At 36.1% G+C, this 15,764-nt stretch overlaps 2 protein-coding genes across 6 annotated transcripts in view; one reads left to right on the top strand and one right to left on the bottom strand.

Moving 5' to 3' along the window:
- The window catches only part of LOC126262553 (uncharacterized), a 371,380-nt gene that overhangs the window by 73,286 nt on the left and 282,330 nt on the right, over window positions 1-15,764 (bottom strand). The gene's annotated exons all lie outside the window — the stretch shown is intronic.
- Window positions 1-15,764, top strand: part of LOC126262551 (retinoic acid receptor RXR) — a 141,296-nt gene that overhangs the window by 111,270 nt on the left and 14,262 nt on the right. For 4 of the 5 annotated variants that reach the window (XM_049959246.1, XM_049959242.1, XM_049959243.1 and 1 more), the window contains 4 exons: window positions 2,678-2,836; window positions 2,972-3,137; window positions 9,531-9,671; window positions 10,316-10,457. In XM_049959246.1, coding sequence (XP_049815203.1) covers window positions 2,678-2,836; window positions 2,972-3,137; window positions 9,531-9,671; window positions 10,316-10,457 — 608 coding nt within the window. The remainder of the gene's footprint in view (window positions 1-2,677; window positions 2,837-2,971; window positions 3,138-9,530; window positions 9,672-10,315; window positions 10,458-15,764) is intronic. The other variant, XM_049959244.1, reaches the window with a different exon arrangement.

Here is a 15,764-nt window from a genome sequence, read left to right as displayed (position 1 = left end):
GACTGTTGTTTAATCAGTGTTTTTTCACATTCAGTATGCAAACTAAACAAATTTGGCAGTGTCTCTCTCTCTCTCTCACGCGTCACATTCCAGATGCCCATTTTTAAATATATCTGTGCTGACATAAAAAAGAAGTGCACTTTATTGGTAAACTGAATGCCTGGCCCCTACCATGTGGATCTTTTTTTGTTTTTTTATCAATATTTCATTTGCAACCAAGTAAACTTCAAAAATTGGGGGATACATTAAAAGAACAGAAGATTCAAATTTTGGCACTTCAAGAAACAGAAATGATGGACAATAACTCCATGGATTTTGGCAATTATCGTATTTTTAAAAGTAATTCTGATAAAAGAATACTTAATAATATACCATATCTGGGGGTTGCTTTTACAGTCTCCAAAAATGTTTTAAATTCAGTAATGAAGGTAAGACACATAAATAATAGGTTAATGAGAATTTCTCGCAAATGCGCAAATAAAGCATACACTTGTAATTAAAGCCCTTATGCCAGTCAGTGATGATAAATGTAAAAAAACTGGAGAATTTAGGAAAGCTTATGAAACATTACAAAGCATCATCTCGAAAATTCCCCCAAACCATGTTAAAATGAATTTTTTAATGCCAGTTAGGTAAAGAGAAAAAAATATAAGGAAAGTGTGGGTAGATTTCCTGCACATAAGTGGCAAAGATTTGTTGAAATGTTCAAAAATTTTAACCTTAAAATCATATCAACACCTTTTAAAAGGAACCCATCCAAACAAAAAACCTGGCAGGCTCCCAATACATTTATTGGGGAATTTCAAGTTGATCATGTGTAGCAATTTCATGCCCTAACTACAAAAAATTTTTAAATGTCCAAGTTAGGAAAGGGGCTAATATTGATTCTGACCATTGTTTAATGCAAATTAAAGTTAACTGTAAGAAAAGTAATATCTAAATTAATACAATAGACAAAAGAAACTACGAAAATGCCCAACTTACAGAAATCTGAAGAGATTTCCAGGAGAACAATACAAGAAACTTTTATAAAACATTCAAAACAAAACTTAATGGTTACCAACCTTAAAAGTATTTGCTTCAAAAATGAAAATGGCAGTTTGGCTCTTAACAACCAGGAAAATTGTAAGGCACTTTCTAATTACTTTGAAAAACTATTGAACTGTCCAGAACCAGCAAATTAATTCCAACCACAGAAACTAATAACACAATCCTAACTCTTAAGAATCTGACAAAATCAAAATAACTAAACAAATTAAGAGGCTTAAAAACAACAAAGCATCCAAAGAAGACGGTACAATTGCAGAATTACTAAAATCACCTGGCCCTAACACTATAAAAGAGATCACTCTGCTGAAAATTCTCTCACATTGTTTATTTGATCGAAGCCAAGAACAGTTAGAACCTAAAATTGGTGAATACCAAGCAGGCTTTAGACCAGACAGATGCTGTCCAGAACAAATTCTTAGTTTAAAATTCATCCATAGGCACCAAAGGATTTTAGTAACAATATTGTATGTACATTTGTGAATTTTAGAAAGGTCTATGAATCAGTTGATCATGAATGTCTCTTCTGAATTTTAAAGAAACACAAGGGCTAGATAATAAAACTCTAACGCTGATTAAGGAAACGTTAACTGACACTAGCTCTAAAGTTAAATTCATGAGAGGAACTTCTGAACCAATTGATATAAAGACTGGTGTTAGGCAAGGAGATGGATTCTCCCCATTACTGTTTAACTGTGTTTTGGAAAAGGTAATTGCAGAACGGCGAGAGCAAAATTCGAGTCAAAATATAGATCAATAAATCAAGTTGGGTAGAAGTAATATTAGAGTAGATTGCCTCACCTGAAGTTGCGGAAAAAGTAGGACTACAAATATCCGAAAAAATTAAATATATGACATGCAACAAACAAGCACCAAAATTTTTGAACGCGAAATATGGAAAAATAAAAAGGGTTTCTCAGTTTAAATACACAGGGAAATCATACAAGAAAATGGTCTGGAAAAAGCTGCAAACAAAGTTCACTATAAAAAAACTGGCAACTGCATTCAGATTTAACACAAAATATTTATAATAAAAAATCACTTTCTAAATTCAGTAAACTTAGGCATTACAACACTTTAATAAAACCTGAATGTCTTTATGGAGCAGGAACTTTAATTTTAAATAGAAAGAGGGATGTTGAATAACATTGAAAGAAAGAAAGGAAGATTATTAGGGAAATATTAGGCTGCCAAAATTACTGATGGAGTTAATTATAGGCTGAGAAATAGTAAGGAAATAGAAGAATACACAAATATACATAATGACATGAGAAAAAGAAGACTTAAATTTGATGGGCACATTAAAAGAGTTGCAGCCACGCGGTTGACAAAACAAATAGAATTCTATGAAAACAGAAGTAAGGCTAAAACTTAGCCAATTAAATGGATCGCTGTGATTAAGGAGAATCTTAAAGTAGCCGGTATAACTCAGGTAGACATTAGAGATAAAAAACATTCAGAAAAACAATATTTGATTGGTAATAATAAAAAATAATAATAATAATAATAATAATTTAATCTTATCTTTTCTCTTCATCCGTCTCCTGTTTATGGTGAATTTTTGTTTTCCATTGTGCGGCATTCTTATTCTTTTCTGATGCATGGTTAACCTTTTCATTGTTACTTTCAGTTCGTTTACAATTGGACACAGTAGCCTGTTGAACAACTCGAGCAACCAGGCAAAAGGTTCATCTTCACAGTATCCACCAAATCATCCACTGAGTGGCTCCAAACACCTTTGTTCTATTTGTGGAGATCGAGCAAGCGGAAAGCATTATGGTGTTTACAGGTACAGTCTTTCTTATTCAAAATATATCTTGAGAGAACAGTGATAGTAACAAATGAAGAGTGTTATAGTACAACTGCTTTCACATATTCATTGTCCATCTTTTTGGTGTACTGATTTTATCTTTAAATTTAACAGCTGTGAAGGTTGTAAAGGATTTTTTAAACGCACAGTGAGAAAAGACTTGTCATATGCATGTCGGGAAGACAAAAACTGCATAATAGACAAACGCCAACGTAACAGGTGCCAGTATTGTAGATATCAAAAATGCCTCGCTATGGGAATGAAGAGAGAGGCAGTTCAGGTAAGTTACTTTCAAGATGATAACCAAATCATAAATCCCATTTCCTTTACATTTCTGTAAATTCTTTGAAGAGCATAAAATCGCATCGTGGCTTTGCTACCTATCAGTTAACGTTTTCAGCAAAATAAATGTTTTGATATTGGTAATTAAGACAGTGACTAAAAAATTTGTTTGATGTTAGGGAAAGTTCGAGCATTTCAAATAGCTCAGAACATGCTCTTCTTATTCAACATGCAAAGTGAGTGTGGGGAATGAACAATATTAAAATATAGGACTGCAACACCAAAGAAATTAAAAGTGTCACGTTTACATTATTAGTTACTGATCATATGTGGATCATGGGTGACTCGAATGTGGTTGTAGGGGAAGGAATATAAGACAGACCTCGGGAGAGTATGGAGTTGGTAGTTGAAATGAGAGATGAGAAAGGCTAGTAGAGTTTTGCCGTAAACTTCAACTGATAATAGTGAATTCACTGTTCAGAAATTGCAAGAGGAGAAGGTATATTTGGTGATGGCATGGGAGCATTGAAAGATATGCACTAGATTACATCATGGCCAGACAGAGATTCTTAAATTAGATATTGGGTTGTAAGGTGTACCCAGGAGCATATACTGAATCAGACCACAATTTAGTAATGATGAAGAGTAGCTTGAAGTTTGAGGAAATTACCAGTCATAATCAACATGGAAAGAAGTGGGATACTGAAATACTAAGGAATGATTATTTTCAGTTTATATTCTCTAAGGCTGTAGACACTGTTATAATGAACACTACAGTAGGTAGTTCAGTTGAAAAGGACTGGACATCTCTAAAAGGGGTTATCACAAATGATTGACATGCAAATATAGGGCCAAGAAAAGTAGTTACAAAGAAAGTTTGGGCAAGAGAACGAATACTTCAGTTGATTGACAAAAAAAAAGTACAGAAATGTTCATGAAAAAGACAGGAATACAAAAATATAAGTTGCTGCTGAATGAAAAACAAAGGGAGTTCTGGGAAGCCAAGGTGAAATACCTGCAGGAAAATGTAAAGAAATAGAAAGAGAAATGGTCTTCAGAACAGATTTAGTGTATGAAAATGTCAAAACAACCTTCAGTGAAATTAAAACTAAAGCAGTCAACATTAAGAGTGCCATTGGAATTCCACTGTTAAATGCAGAAGAGAAAGTGCAGACAGGTGGAAAAGTACAAGAGTGCATTGAAAGCCTTGGCGAGGGGGAGATACTACCTGATGATGTGATAGGTGGAGAATTGTGAGTTGATATGGATGACATAGGTGATCCATTATAACAGTTAAAAGTTTAACAGAACTTTAGAAGAGTTGCGATCAAATACGGCAGAAGGCATAGATAACACCCCTTCAGAATTTCTGAAACCATTGGAAGAGGTGGGAGTCAGATGACTATTCAAGTTATAGAATATATGAGACCAGAGATAGCAAAGGCAAATAACTTTGAAAACTGTTGCACAATAACCTTGTTCGTTCGTACATCCCAGATCAGGTCTGATCAGTTTGGCTTTAGTAAAGTTAAAGACAGCACACAGGCAGCACTGATGATGCAGTTGACGATGAAAGCAAGACTTTTCACAAAAAGTCTAGACATGTTTATAGGTTTCTTGACCTATAAGAATCACTCAGCAATGTAAAATGGTGCAAGATGGTTGAAAGTATGAGGAAAATGGGAGAAAACTATAAGGAAAGACAAGTAATATACAATATATTCCAGAACCAGAAGGGAACAATAAGAAGACCAAGAAAAATGTGCTTAGATTGAAAGGATATAAAATAAGGTTGCAACCTATCTCCCCTACTGTTCAGTCTGTACAGTGAAGAGGTAATGATGGAAGTAAAAGATAGGTTCAGGATTGGGATTAAAATTCAGGGTTAAAGAACATCAACAACAAGATTTGCTCATGACATTGCTATCCTCTATGCAAATGGGACAGTACTGGATTGGGAGTAAATCAAAGAAAGACGAAAGTAATGACGACTAGAAGAAATGAGATTACTGATAAAATTTACATCAAAATTGGGATGACAAAGTTGATGAAGAAGCAAGGAGTACATAAAAACCAGATTAGCACAGGCAAAGAGGGCATTCGTGGCCAAAAGGAGTCTACTAGTATCAAACATCACCCATAAGTTGACAAAGAAATTTCTGAGAATAGACATCTGGAGCACAGCATAGTATGGAAGTGAATTGTGGATTGTGAGAAAAGTACATGAGAAGAGAATTGAAGCGTTTGAGATATAGTGCTATAGAAGGATGCCTAAAATTAGATAGACTGCTGAGATAAGAAATGAGGAAGTTTTCTGTAGAATCAGTGAGGACAGAAATATTTGCAAAATATTGAAAGAAGGGACAAGAGGACAAGACAAGTTTTCAGTTCTCAGGGAATAACTTCCAGAAGGTACTGTAAAGGATAAAAACTGTAGGGAAAGACCAAGATTGGAATATATCCAATAAGCAATTGAGGAAGAGGTTTGCACAGGAGAGGAAGTCTTGGCAGGCCACATCAGACCGGGCAGATGGCTGTGACTGATTCTTCTTCTTCTTCGTCTTCTTCTTCTTCTTCTTCTCCTTAGTCAATTCATATTTTTAAATGCTGTGACGTTTTCAGAATAGTTACAGTAACACTCGTAGAATTCCAAAATCGTCAACATCTGATGGTGTACCATGATGACATAATGTATCGTGTTTCAAAATGAATACTCCTTGCCTGTTTAAATTATATATACCTTCATGGGCAGATTACAGCTATAATTCATATTGCATTGTCAACAACAAAACCTAGATTTATTCCCTTCTAGAAGATTCGTGTGTTGATTAATTATTATTATTATTATTATTATTATTATTATTATTATCATTCATCAACACAAGATATTTAAGACACAGGCCTCCCCCAAAAAGTCCAGTTGCAAAGCATGAACATTTGTGTGTTTTTGTACATTAAAATATGCCTTTTAGTATCTATGAAAATTTGTGTATGTATTGAATACCATGTGGTATGTCCTCAAGATATTTTCTATACTGCAAATGGGGATAAAAGAATGTAAGGTAGTGTATGCCAATGGGATAAAAGAATGTAAGTTAGTGTACTTTGTCACAGCAAATAATGTTGTACAAGTTATTGACACATTACACAAAACAGTATCTCATTCCTGAAGTAAATGCTGCTGATTGCTGTTTGGTTTCAATTGTAAATAAATAACATGATGGTCCTCAGTAATGTAGAAGTGAGCACTGGGAAGAGTGGCATAGATATAGGAAAGTCATGTGAGGGAGACAGAAAACCTCTAACTTACTTCAACATTTATATTCTCTTCATATTAAAAAACCAAAGGTATCGTATCATCTTTGGTAACCCTTCCCTACAGTTTACATGTGATTTATCTGCAGTTATGCTGAGTCTCTTCAAAAATATTCTAACAGATTTATTATGTTCTGCAGTTATTCACCTTTCCAGTCTTCACTCCCTTCATCCATCCCACAGAAAATCACCTGTCCAGAACATATTTAGTAGATAGTTTGTCAAACCCAATATGTCCCCCAACATGATGTCCAGTTTACTGTGAAATATTTAAATACTAAGCAAAAAATAGCTTTCCCTTTTCAAGACCGATTGTCACATCATTGAGATACTTCATGGGTGTCTAATATTCTCCCTGTTGTGTATCTTTGTCATGGTAGGACTCTGTTTGTTTGTTTGATGAAATGACTGCCATTAAAATATTTCGTAACAAAAAACGTCTTTCGACGAGCGTGACGTCACAACAGTTTACATTACGTTCGTTTGAGCAGTTACCTGCTGGCTTATGCACATGCGAAGTAGTGTCACATATGAGCAGTACCTTCTCTCACTTGTGGCTGCTAGAAGTGCGGTTCTTAGCTGTATCAGCAATAGCAACAAACAGCCAGATGCTAACCAGAAAATTTTTTCTGGTGCACCTAAGCTGCCAGATTCACACATGTGCAGAGCAGTCAGAGTTGTAGTGGGGTGGATAGCAGTCTCCACGTGAACCATGTTTACATTTGGTGATTTTGCTGTTTCCTCTTCATTTACAACTCTCAAGCCAAATGAAAACAAAACGTATTTCTGTGGCCGCGAGCCATAAAGTGGATTAAAATGCGTTCACATAATCACGGAAAGCTAAAATATGTTATTAGTTTCAGTTTTGTGATTTCATTTTGTTTCCAGGTTTTTGGCAGTCAGGCATTAATTGCCTTGCAACATAAGATAATAACAGTACTGATACTCCAAGAAAATTTGCGTCCCGAAAACAACACTTGAAGGTTTAATATCAGGTTGGGGCTACTTCTTTGTAAATCTGGAAATACGAATGTGCCCTTTAAGCCAAATCATGCATTTTAGTATGGTTTACGAAATTCCGAAGCTCTTAGAGTGCCCTCTGATGGCCTGTATAGTTTATGATGTAATGTAAGATCTCTTAATGCTTTATATTATGAACATACGGGCTACCTTCATCATCGTAGCTACACATGCACAGTAACACTGATTTCTAGCACTCTCTGACAATTCCCAGAAAGGATAAAGTTTGGAAGGTAGGAGGCGAGATACTGGCAGAAGTAAAGCTGTGAGTACCGGGTGTGAGTCGTGCTTCGGTAGCTCAGATGGTAGAGCACTTGCCCGTGAAAGGCAAAGGTCCCGAGTTCGAGTCTCGGCTGGGCACACAGTTTTAATCTGCCAGGAAGTTTCTCTGACAATTGCTGAAAAGAATTCTGACAAGTCACGGGAAAATATTGCGATTGGTGGTTTGAAAAGTGTTACTTTCAAAGTACATTTCATTTTACACAACGTGAATTATGTTATGTGGGCGAACTTGCTTTGAATTTCTTAAATGACAGCGTAGTTTGAGTCTCATCTAAAGCTAAACACTTTGAGGGCCAGCAACTTAGAATTTCAAGATCAGAAGACCAGACATTTATGTCATTGCTTAAAATTTTACTGGCACATTTGTGTGATTTATTGAAGTGTAACACACGCATAAAAGTCAAATATTGTATGTGAAAGCTTAGCTTTTCTTGTAGCAACACTGTGTAGATTAATTTAAACCATTAACTTTTCCTGTTCGTGTGTTTGTGCTACTTAACAGTGATGTTGCTATAGGCTGTTGCTATAGGCTGAATCACTACGTTTGCTTGCGACACATCTTCCGAAAGACGAAAACCGAATTTCGGAAACAGCTTTAAAAAAGTATTAGCCGAAAATTTTAAAAACAAGACGAAACCTGACAGCCCAAGCACGTTTAAATACCGGCTGCGTTTACAAGGGAGCAAAAATCGGTTGCAGAATTGGAAAACCGGCAACCAGAAGCAGAATGCCAAAATCGATTTTAAAGTGTTTCCATGACCACCCAATGCAGTATTGGGAAATCACTTTACGAAATCTGGTTTTGGAAGTCCCATGTAAAATCTGCTATCATCGGCTGGCGAGATCACGTGACATGAGTTATGATTGGCTTTCAAAAGCACACTGCAACCTCGATTTCAATACTTCGGAAACTAATGTTCTTTGTTTGGTGGAATTCGACTATATACTTAAGTAATACGGAAATATGCAGCATACATGTTGCTGCACATCAATGATCTTTCCAAAACACACTTTTTTTCCCTAGGGTTCATTTCCTGATCAACAGATTGATAAGTTTTATGGTTCCAAGGGAATGTATACTGTCACTTAACACAGAAAAATTGTATTTTCACCCAGGAGAAAGTGTATTTTTAACCGGGAGATCCGTGAAGTTTTTTCCTCCTCCGTGTATACACCCTGAACATATATTTTTGCTATGTTCTTTAAAAAAAAAAAAAAAATTTGGTGTACGTATCTCAAACTGCAGTCAGAGTGAGTTATTGTTTCTCATGTGAACATGTTGTACTTGAGTTAGTGTCCGCCCCCGGTAGCTGAGTGGTCAGCGCGACAGACTGTCAATCCAAAGGGCCCGGGTTCGATTCCCGGCTGGGTCGGAGATTTTCTCCGCTCAGGGACTGGGTGTTGTGTTGTCCTAATCATCATCATTTCATCCCCATCGACGCGCAAGTCGCCGAAGTGGCGTCAAATCGAAAGACTTGCACCAGACGAACGGTCTACCTGACAGGAGGCCCTCATCACACGACATTTCATTTCATTTACTTGAGTTAGTTCAGTATTTTCACTTTTTTCACACAGAATCTCTGAGGCGTAATTCTTATATGATACAATTTTGCAATACCTTGTCCGTGGTTATCATTTAGTCTTCAGATATCTAAAGACGGCATAATTGGGAAAATGTTTAATTCTTAATAAAGTTGTTGTTAATGTGAGGCTCTTGTAGATAGCTAAATTGCCTACATTGCACTCTAATATTAATAATGCCTAATTTGGTTAGGAGGAAAGGCAGCGAACAAAGGAGCGTGATCAGAATGAAGTTGAATCAACAAGCAGCCTGCATACAGACATGCCTGTTGAACGCATTCTCGAAGCTGAAAAACGAGTGGAGTGCAAAGCAGAAAACCAAGTGGAATATGAGGTAATTTTCTTGCTTGGCTGGGAAGTTGCTTCATTTTATTTTTATAACCATTATTTTTCTGTATTTTTCAGATAGTTGCCAATAATTAATAATGTAGCTATACCATCCTATATATTGTATTTTTTTAAACATTAAGTTTAAGTATTCACATCTGATTTATGCAAATATAGTAATAATGGCTGTGGCACGATATATGTTAGACAGTGTATAAATATGGTTTACGATTAAATTTGAGTGTAAATAATGGGCAATGCTCACCTGTAGTGACAATCTGTAAGTGCTGTGTGATTGATGAATATGGCAGTGTAAACATCATTTGCCTTTCAGAAGTGGAATTTCATTCTTTTAACTCTTATGGAAGAATAGAAGAAAAGGAAAAAGAAATCCTGTCTGTGGGTTAAATATTTTTTTAATGAGAATTTAGGATGTTCCTAGCACAGTGCAATTTTCACTGCTTTTGAGTATAGTCTTGTTATCTTATGTATCTATTTGATTTAATCTTACTGCATTATTTAGTTTTGCTGACTACTGAGATCTTGATTTCTGTAAGTTGCATAGGTGTTGTGTAACATAAACAGCATATACTCTGGGAGTAGATACCATACGAATATTCTCAAGCACATAACTGTAACATAATGTTGCAGAGTACAATGAATAACATTTGCCAGGCTGCCAATATCTGCCAAGCTACCAACAAGCAACTGTTTCAGCTGGTGGAGTGGGCTAAACACATCCCGCACTTCACATCCCTACCTCTGGAGGACCAGGTTCTCCTCCTCAGAGCAGGTGAGAGCTCTATTTTTATAGCAGCACATTTAGTCATTGCAAATGGGTGACTGTGATGATTTTTGCTTCCACAGATATATCCAGTAGAGTTCCTAGGACACACAAATAAGTTAGAATCTTTATGATATCCTGATGTCCATCAGGTCTGGTAATTGAAAAGAGTGACGAGACACAAGATACGTAAAGCGTCCTTTGGAAAGGGGTGAGGGGGGGGAGGTTATTACCATTGATTTTTTAATGTGATGTGTGTATCAAAGAGCTTTGTCAAAATATTCATGTGATTAGTAAATATGGTGCATTATTTTGATTGTGTTCCAAAGTTCACAATTATCTAAACATCCCCATCTCTTACAGTGGTTATGGTTAGTCATTCATTTTAAGCATGTTCTTGTTTACTATGGCAATGTTCCTACATACAGGTTTTTGACACTGTCTTTAGTTCTCACAAGCTGCCCTACCTTAACATTTCAAGAATTTAGATGGTCTCCTGAAGCTAAATGATAAAGTGATGCTACACACAAACCAGTTACTGAGGTTTCCTCCATTATTACTCCTAAGTTCAGTGTGGATAGAAAATAAAAAGAAGATTGATTTTAGTTGTTTAGATAATAAACCCTGAAAATAATTAGCCCTGTTAGAGAGTAAATATCATATTGTTTGTGGTCATGTTTCTACTGGTGTTAGTGTTTGTTGGCTGGTTATAACAGAGGAAAAATTAACACTGCCGAAAGTCGCACAAGCTTTCATTTTTTTGTGAATTACAGTGATATTACTAAAAGTGTTCAATACACTTCACCTGCAGTATTTGAAGCACATTTTAAAAGTTGTTAATGAATTCAAATTATTTAAATAAAATTCTTGACAGGTCTTCAAGTTGTGAAATCTGGTCATATACAAGGGATAGTCATCAAGTTTTAATTATTATAATAAAGTTTGTTTTGCAGGTAAATGTCTGCAGCCATTATACACATTGAAATCCCCATGCCACAGTACTGTTGCATATCACTAGAGGAGCCAAAGCAAAATGTAGTAGCCTATCTCCAATTTCTTAGTGGATTGCTGTGGTTCTGTGGCACAAAGATTTCAATTTTTACCATGCCTACAAACATGTACCTACAAACAAACAAACAAAAAATTAATTACATAACTTTATTTTTGAAGGTGATCATTGAAACTTTACAATTACATTTAATAGTACCAAAACATAACAGCTTTCAAGTTAAATTATAATGCTCATTTCTCATAATGCAACACCATGGCACTATTACTAAAGGCTGAACGAGGATTGGGGGGAGGGGGGGGCAGCTTGATATACAGCATTTTCATTAAAATACATCTTCCTCGTAGTGCTGCACTGTAAATTCTGAGACAGCATTGTTAGTAGGAATTAGAACAATATTGCAAGCATTTCAGTTTACACACTTGCTTGAAGCAAAGAAGAAGATTCAGTGATATTAACATGTTATGAATCTGTGAATCAGAATTCTACCACTACAGGAAGTTGATAGTGATATCTTCATGTTGGAGATTCAAATTTTTACAGTACATTGATTCACTGTAGACAGATGTTTCATAAGGCCACTTTTAATGAAGACAGAATTTTAAACACACACACACACACACACACTTACTTTCTCAATCTACATGAAAATGTAAAATTAACTTTTGTTTCCTGTTGCTCTTTATGTCAGTAGATTCATTTAAAAATTGTATTATTGTTACCTAAAAGAATTAAAGGCACGTAATATCCTCAGTTTGGTCAGTGTTAAGATTCCCTCCTTCAAAGTACCCCTTTTATAATTGTTATGGTAACAATAGATTGACTTCATGCAGCAAAATAAGTTTGGAGGAATGTAATAGGTGCTTATCTGTTTTCTACATAAAAGTATGACTGCACAATTACAGAACCTTGACAGTTGGAACGAGTAAGTTTGGATTGTGTGCTTCCCTTGTTATGTTGATTGTTAATATAAGCGCAGTTGTTCGGCCATATTACAATTTTCATGTGGACAATACAAGTGTTTCTTCTCATTGGATGTCTGAAGTCGTTTCTTTGCTTTCACTGAGTTAATCAGACCTTGCCAATAACAACTCAGTCACCACAATTTCTGTCATTTTCATTGGCTATATGCTATTGTAAGCTTAGCAGCCATATTCAGGGCAGTGTTTTCCTTATTATTGATTACAATCCTCATTAATTCTCTTATCAGTAAGATAATGTTTCCTCCCATAGATGTGTGTAGCAAGTAAAATATTCCCATGCTGTCATGAAGTTAGATACAGTAGTTTACGAAACCCCTAGTAAGTTTTTGACTGCCGTCAAGTTGACGAACAGTGACCTAATCTGTATATCTCAAGATGACAGTAGGTCGGCGTGAAATTACAGTGGTGACACACATACAAGTGGTTTTAATTGCCCAGATATAATGCCAGCACATCATTGGAAAATAAATACTCCAGAAATGAGGTATTTACAATATGGCATATTCTTTTGCTAGGCTTCTCTTTATTTATGTTATTAGTGGACACTCGGATATTAGCTAAAGGTTGGAGAAACTTTGGAATGGGAGATGGACATATGTTTCATTCTTAGCAGCAGCTTAGTTTTTACTGTTTCTTCTGTGTTGACAGAGACAAATAAAAAGTATGAGAGTTGAGTATATAGAGCATATTGAATTATAAAGTTCAAGAATTGCTTTTGTAAATTCATTTTAATTCACATGGTAAGCATCATTTTTCTTTCTTGTCCTACTGAGTCTGTAAATATGTTTGTAATAAATTTATAATGAAAGGATTTCAGTCCATGCATCAGTTGGTAGATAAGCTTTACTTAGCAACAGTTACTAATGTGTTACACCATCAGTGCAAATGGGGAGGGGGGGGGGTCTCGGTGGGGGAACTAAAATTATGCAGTGAGAGTGGTATCAAATCTTCTAGTGACTGGCCCCCCTGATATATCATTAAGAGTGCTAGATGATTATATAGTTGAAATTTTTATTTCGGTTTTTACGTATGCTTTACGAAACATATTGCTCTTTGTTTATGAATACAGGTGGATAGTTTCCATAATACCGGTTGTATTTTATAAGAAAGACTGCAAAAGATTGATTGGAAGTGAATCAGTGTTCATTCTTGCAGAGAAAACTGATATTAAATATTTTGTTTGTATTTACGGTACCGTTACTGAAAGGCCTATGGAATAAAACAGGTTAAAAGTAGATCATAATATAGGAAGCATTTCCATGAGTTAACTGTACTTCATTGAACCTTGTTATGGTTGATAATTACTCTGTGTAGAATATATGTTGCACAGAGTACACATAAGCTAAAAATTTGTTTTCCCGATCCTGACCCAAGTTTTAACTTATCACATATAATCATGCCTTTGTGTTACCATTTATGTATTTCTCAGAATAAGGTTTATGTTTGATTTTTTTCTCACAAAGATAATTTTCTTTACCATTTTTCACCTAGAGATAGTCATCTTGACAAACATTGTTTGATAGGTGTAATTACACCTACCCTCATATGAGTTAATAGTTTACGTGTCTGATAATTTTCTTTTTTTTTTTTTTTAATCCCAAGAAAGACTAAACTCATACATTTTTAGTAGAAGGAAACTTAATTTTATTTTATAAATTGCTGCTTATAAGCTGGTTCATAGACTTGCAATTAACAGACTAAAATATTTACAACTAGTAATTTATTTGCAATCGTTAGCCATAAAATGCAACTAGTATCTTCGTCAAAGCCTTTTTTTACATAATATATCGCAAGTGTATGATCACTTAGGGTACTTAACAATGCTTGTCAGTTTTAGACGCTTCCATAAGCAGTGTCCAACAGTACTACTTTAAACTTCCTCAGCTATTTCCTGTCTCATTTATAATTAGAAAACTCTTTATTCTTAGAGATCTCCCTTAAAGGAGCTACACCATAGAAACTTCTATGTCCTTTTTTGTTGAAACAAGTGCTCCATTTCTAGTTCCTGTAAAGCCATTGGGTGTAAAACTCCTAACCTTAGTGAGTGGTTGACTTCCCTCATACCGTCAACTGCGTTCCAGCTGGGATTTTCCGTTGCATTACTAAGAACTAAATTTCTGCTGAAAAATATGTTTTTTTCTATTGTGTTTAAATTGTTTGTGATCATACGCACTTTCATTTGATTGTGTCATTGTTTATACACATGTATTTCCACATGCTGTGTTATTTTTTGTGATTAAAAAAAAGACAGTGCAATAAGTGAAAGTTAGAGCTGTTATTTCCTCAGCCCATAATAATTGCTTATGATTTTGCCATTTTGTATGCTTCAGCATGTGTTGGTCCTAATTAGTCACAAATTCATATAAAGTAACACCAAACTAGAGTTCAGTGTCATGTTTTGGTTTTACTAATTGGACCTCCAAGTCATTTAACTGTGTGCTGAAAAAGATAAAATAGTTGAAGACTACTGTGAGGATTTGTTATTTGCATGAAAGCGCTGGCAGGTCAAACCTCTTTCCTCATCACCTTAGCCAGCTTCATCCTGACCCACAACTTCTTCACTTTTGAAGGCCAGACATACCAACAATTAAAGGGAACAGCCATGGGTACCAGGATGGCCCCCTCGTACGCCAACCTATTCATGGGTCGCTTAGAGGAAGCCTTCTTGGTTACCCAGGCCTGCCAACCCAAAGTTTGGTACAGATTTATTGATTACATCTTCATGATCTGGACTCACAGTGAAGAAGAACTCCAGAATTTCCTCTCCAAGCTCAACTCCTTTGGTTCCATCAGATTCACCTGGTCCTACTCCAAATTCCATGCCAGTTGACGTTGACCTCCATCTGTCCAATGGCCAGCTTCACACGTCCATCCACATCAAACCCACCAACAAGCAACAGTACCTGCATTATGACAGCTGCCACCCATTCCACATCAAACGGTCCCTTCCCTACAGCCTAGGTCTTCGTGGCAAACGAATCTGCTGCAGTCCGGAATCCCTGAACCATTACACCAACAACCTGACAACAGCTTTCGCATCTCGCAACTACCCTCCCGACCTGGTACAGAAGCAAATAACCAGAGCCACTTCCTCATCCCCTCGAGCCCAGAATCCCCCACAGAAGAACCACAAAAGTGCCCCACTTGTGACAGGATACTTTCCGGGACTGGATCAGATTCTGAATGTGGCTCTCCAGCAGGGATAAGACTTCCTCAAATCCTGCCCTGAAATGAGATCCATCCTTCATGAAATCCTCCCCACTCCACCAAGAGTATCTTTCCGCCGTCCACCTAACCTTCGTAACCTCTTAGTTCATCCCTATG

The sequence above is a fragment of the Schistocerca nitens genome, chromosome 6 (genome assembly GCF_023898315.1).
Source record: "Schistocerca nitens isolate TAMUIC-IGC-003100 chromosome 6, iqSchNite1.1, whole genome shotgun sequence".
Taxonomy (NCBI): domain Eukaryota; kingdom Metazoa; phylum Arthropoda; class Insecta; order Orthoptera; family Acrididae; genus Schistocerca; species Schistocerca nitens.
The sequence above is the reverse complement of the archived record's forward strand: the minus strand, read 5'-3'. Positions and strand labels throughout refer to the sequence as shown.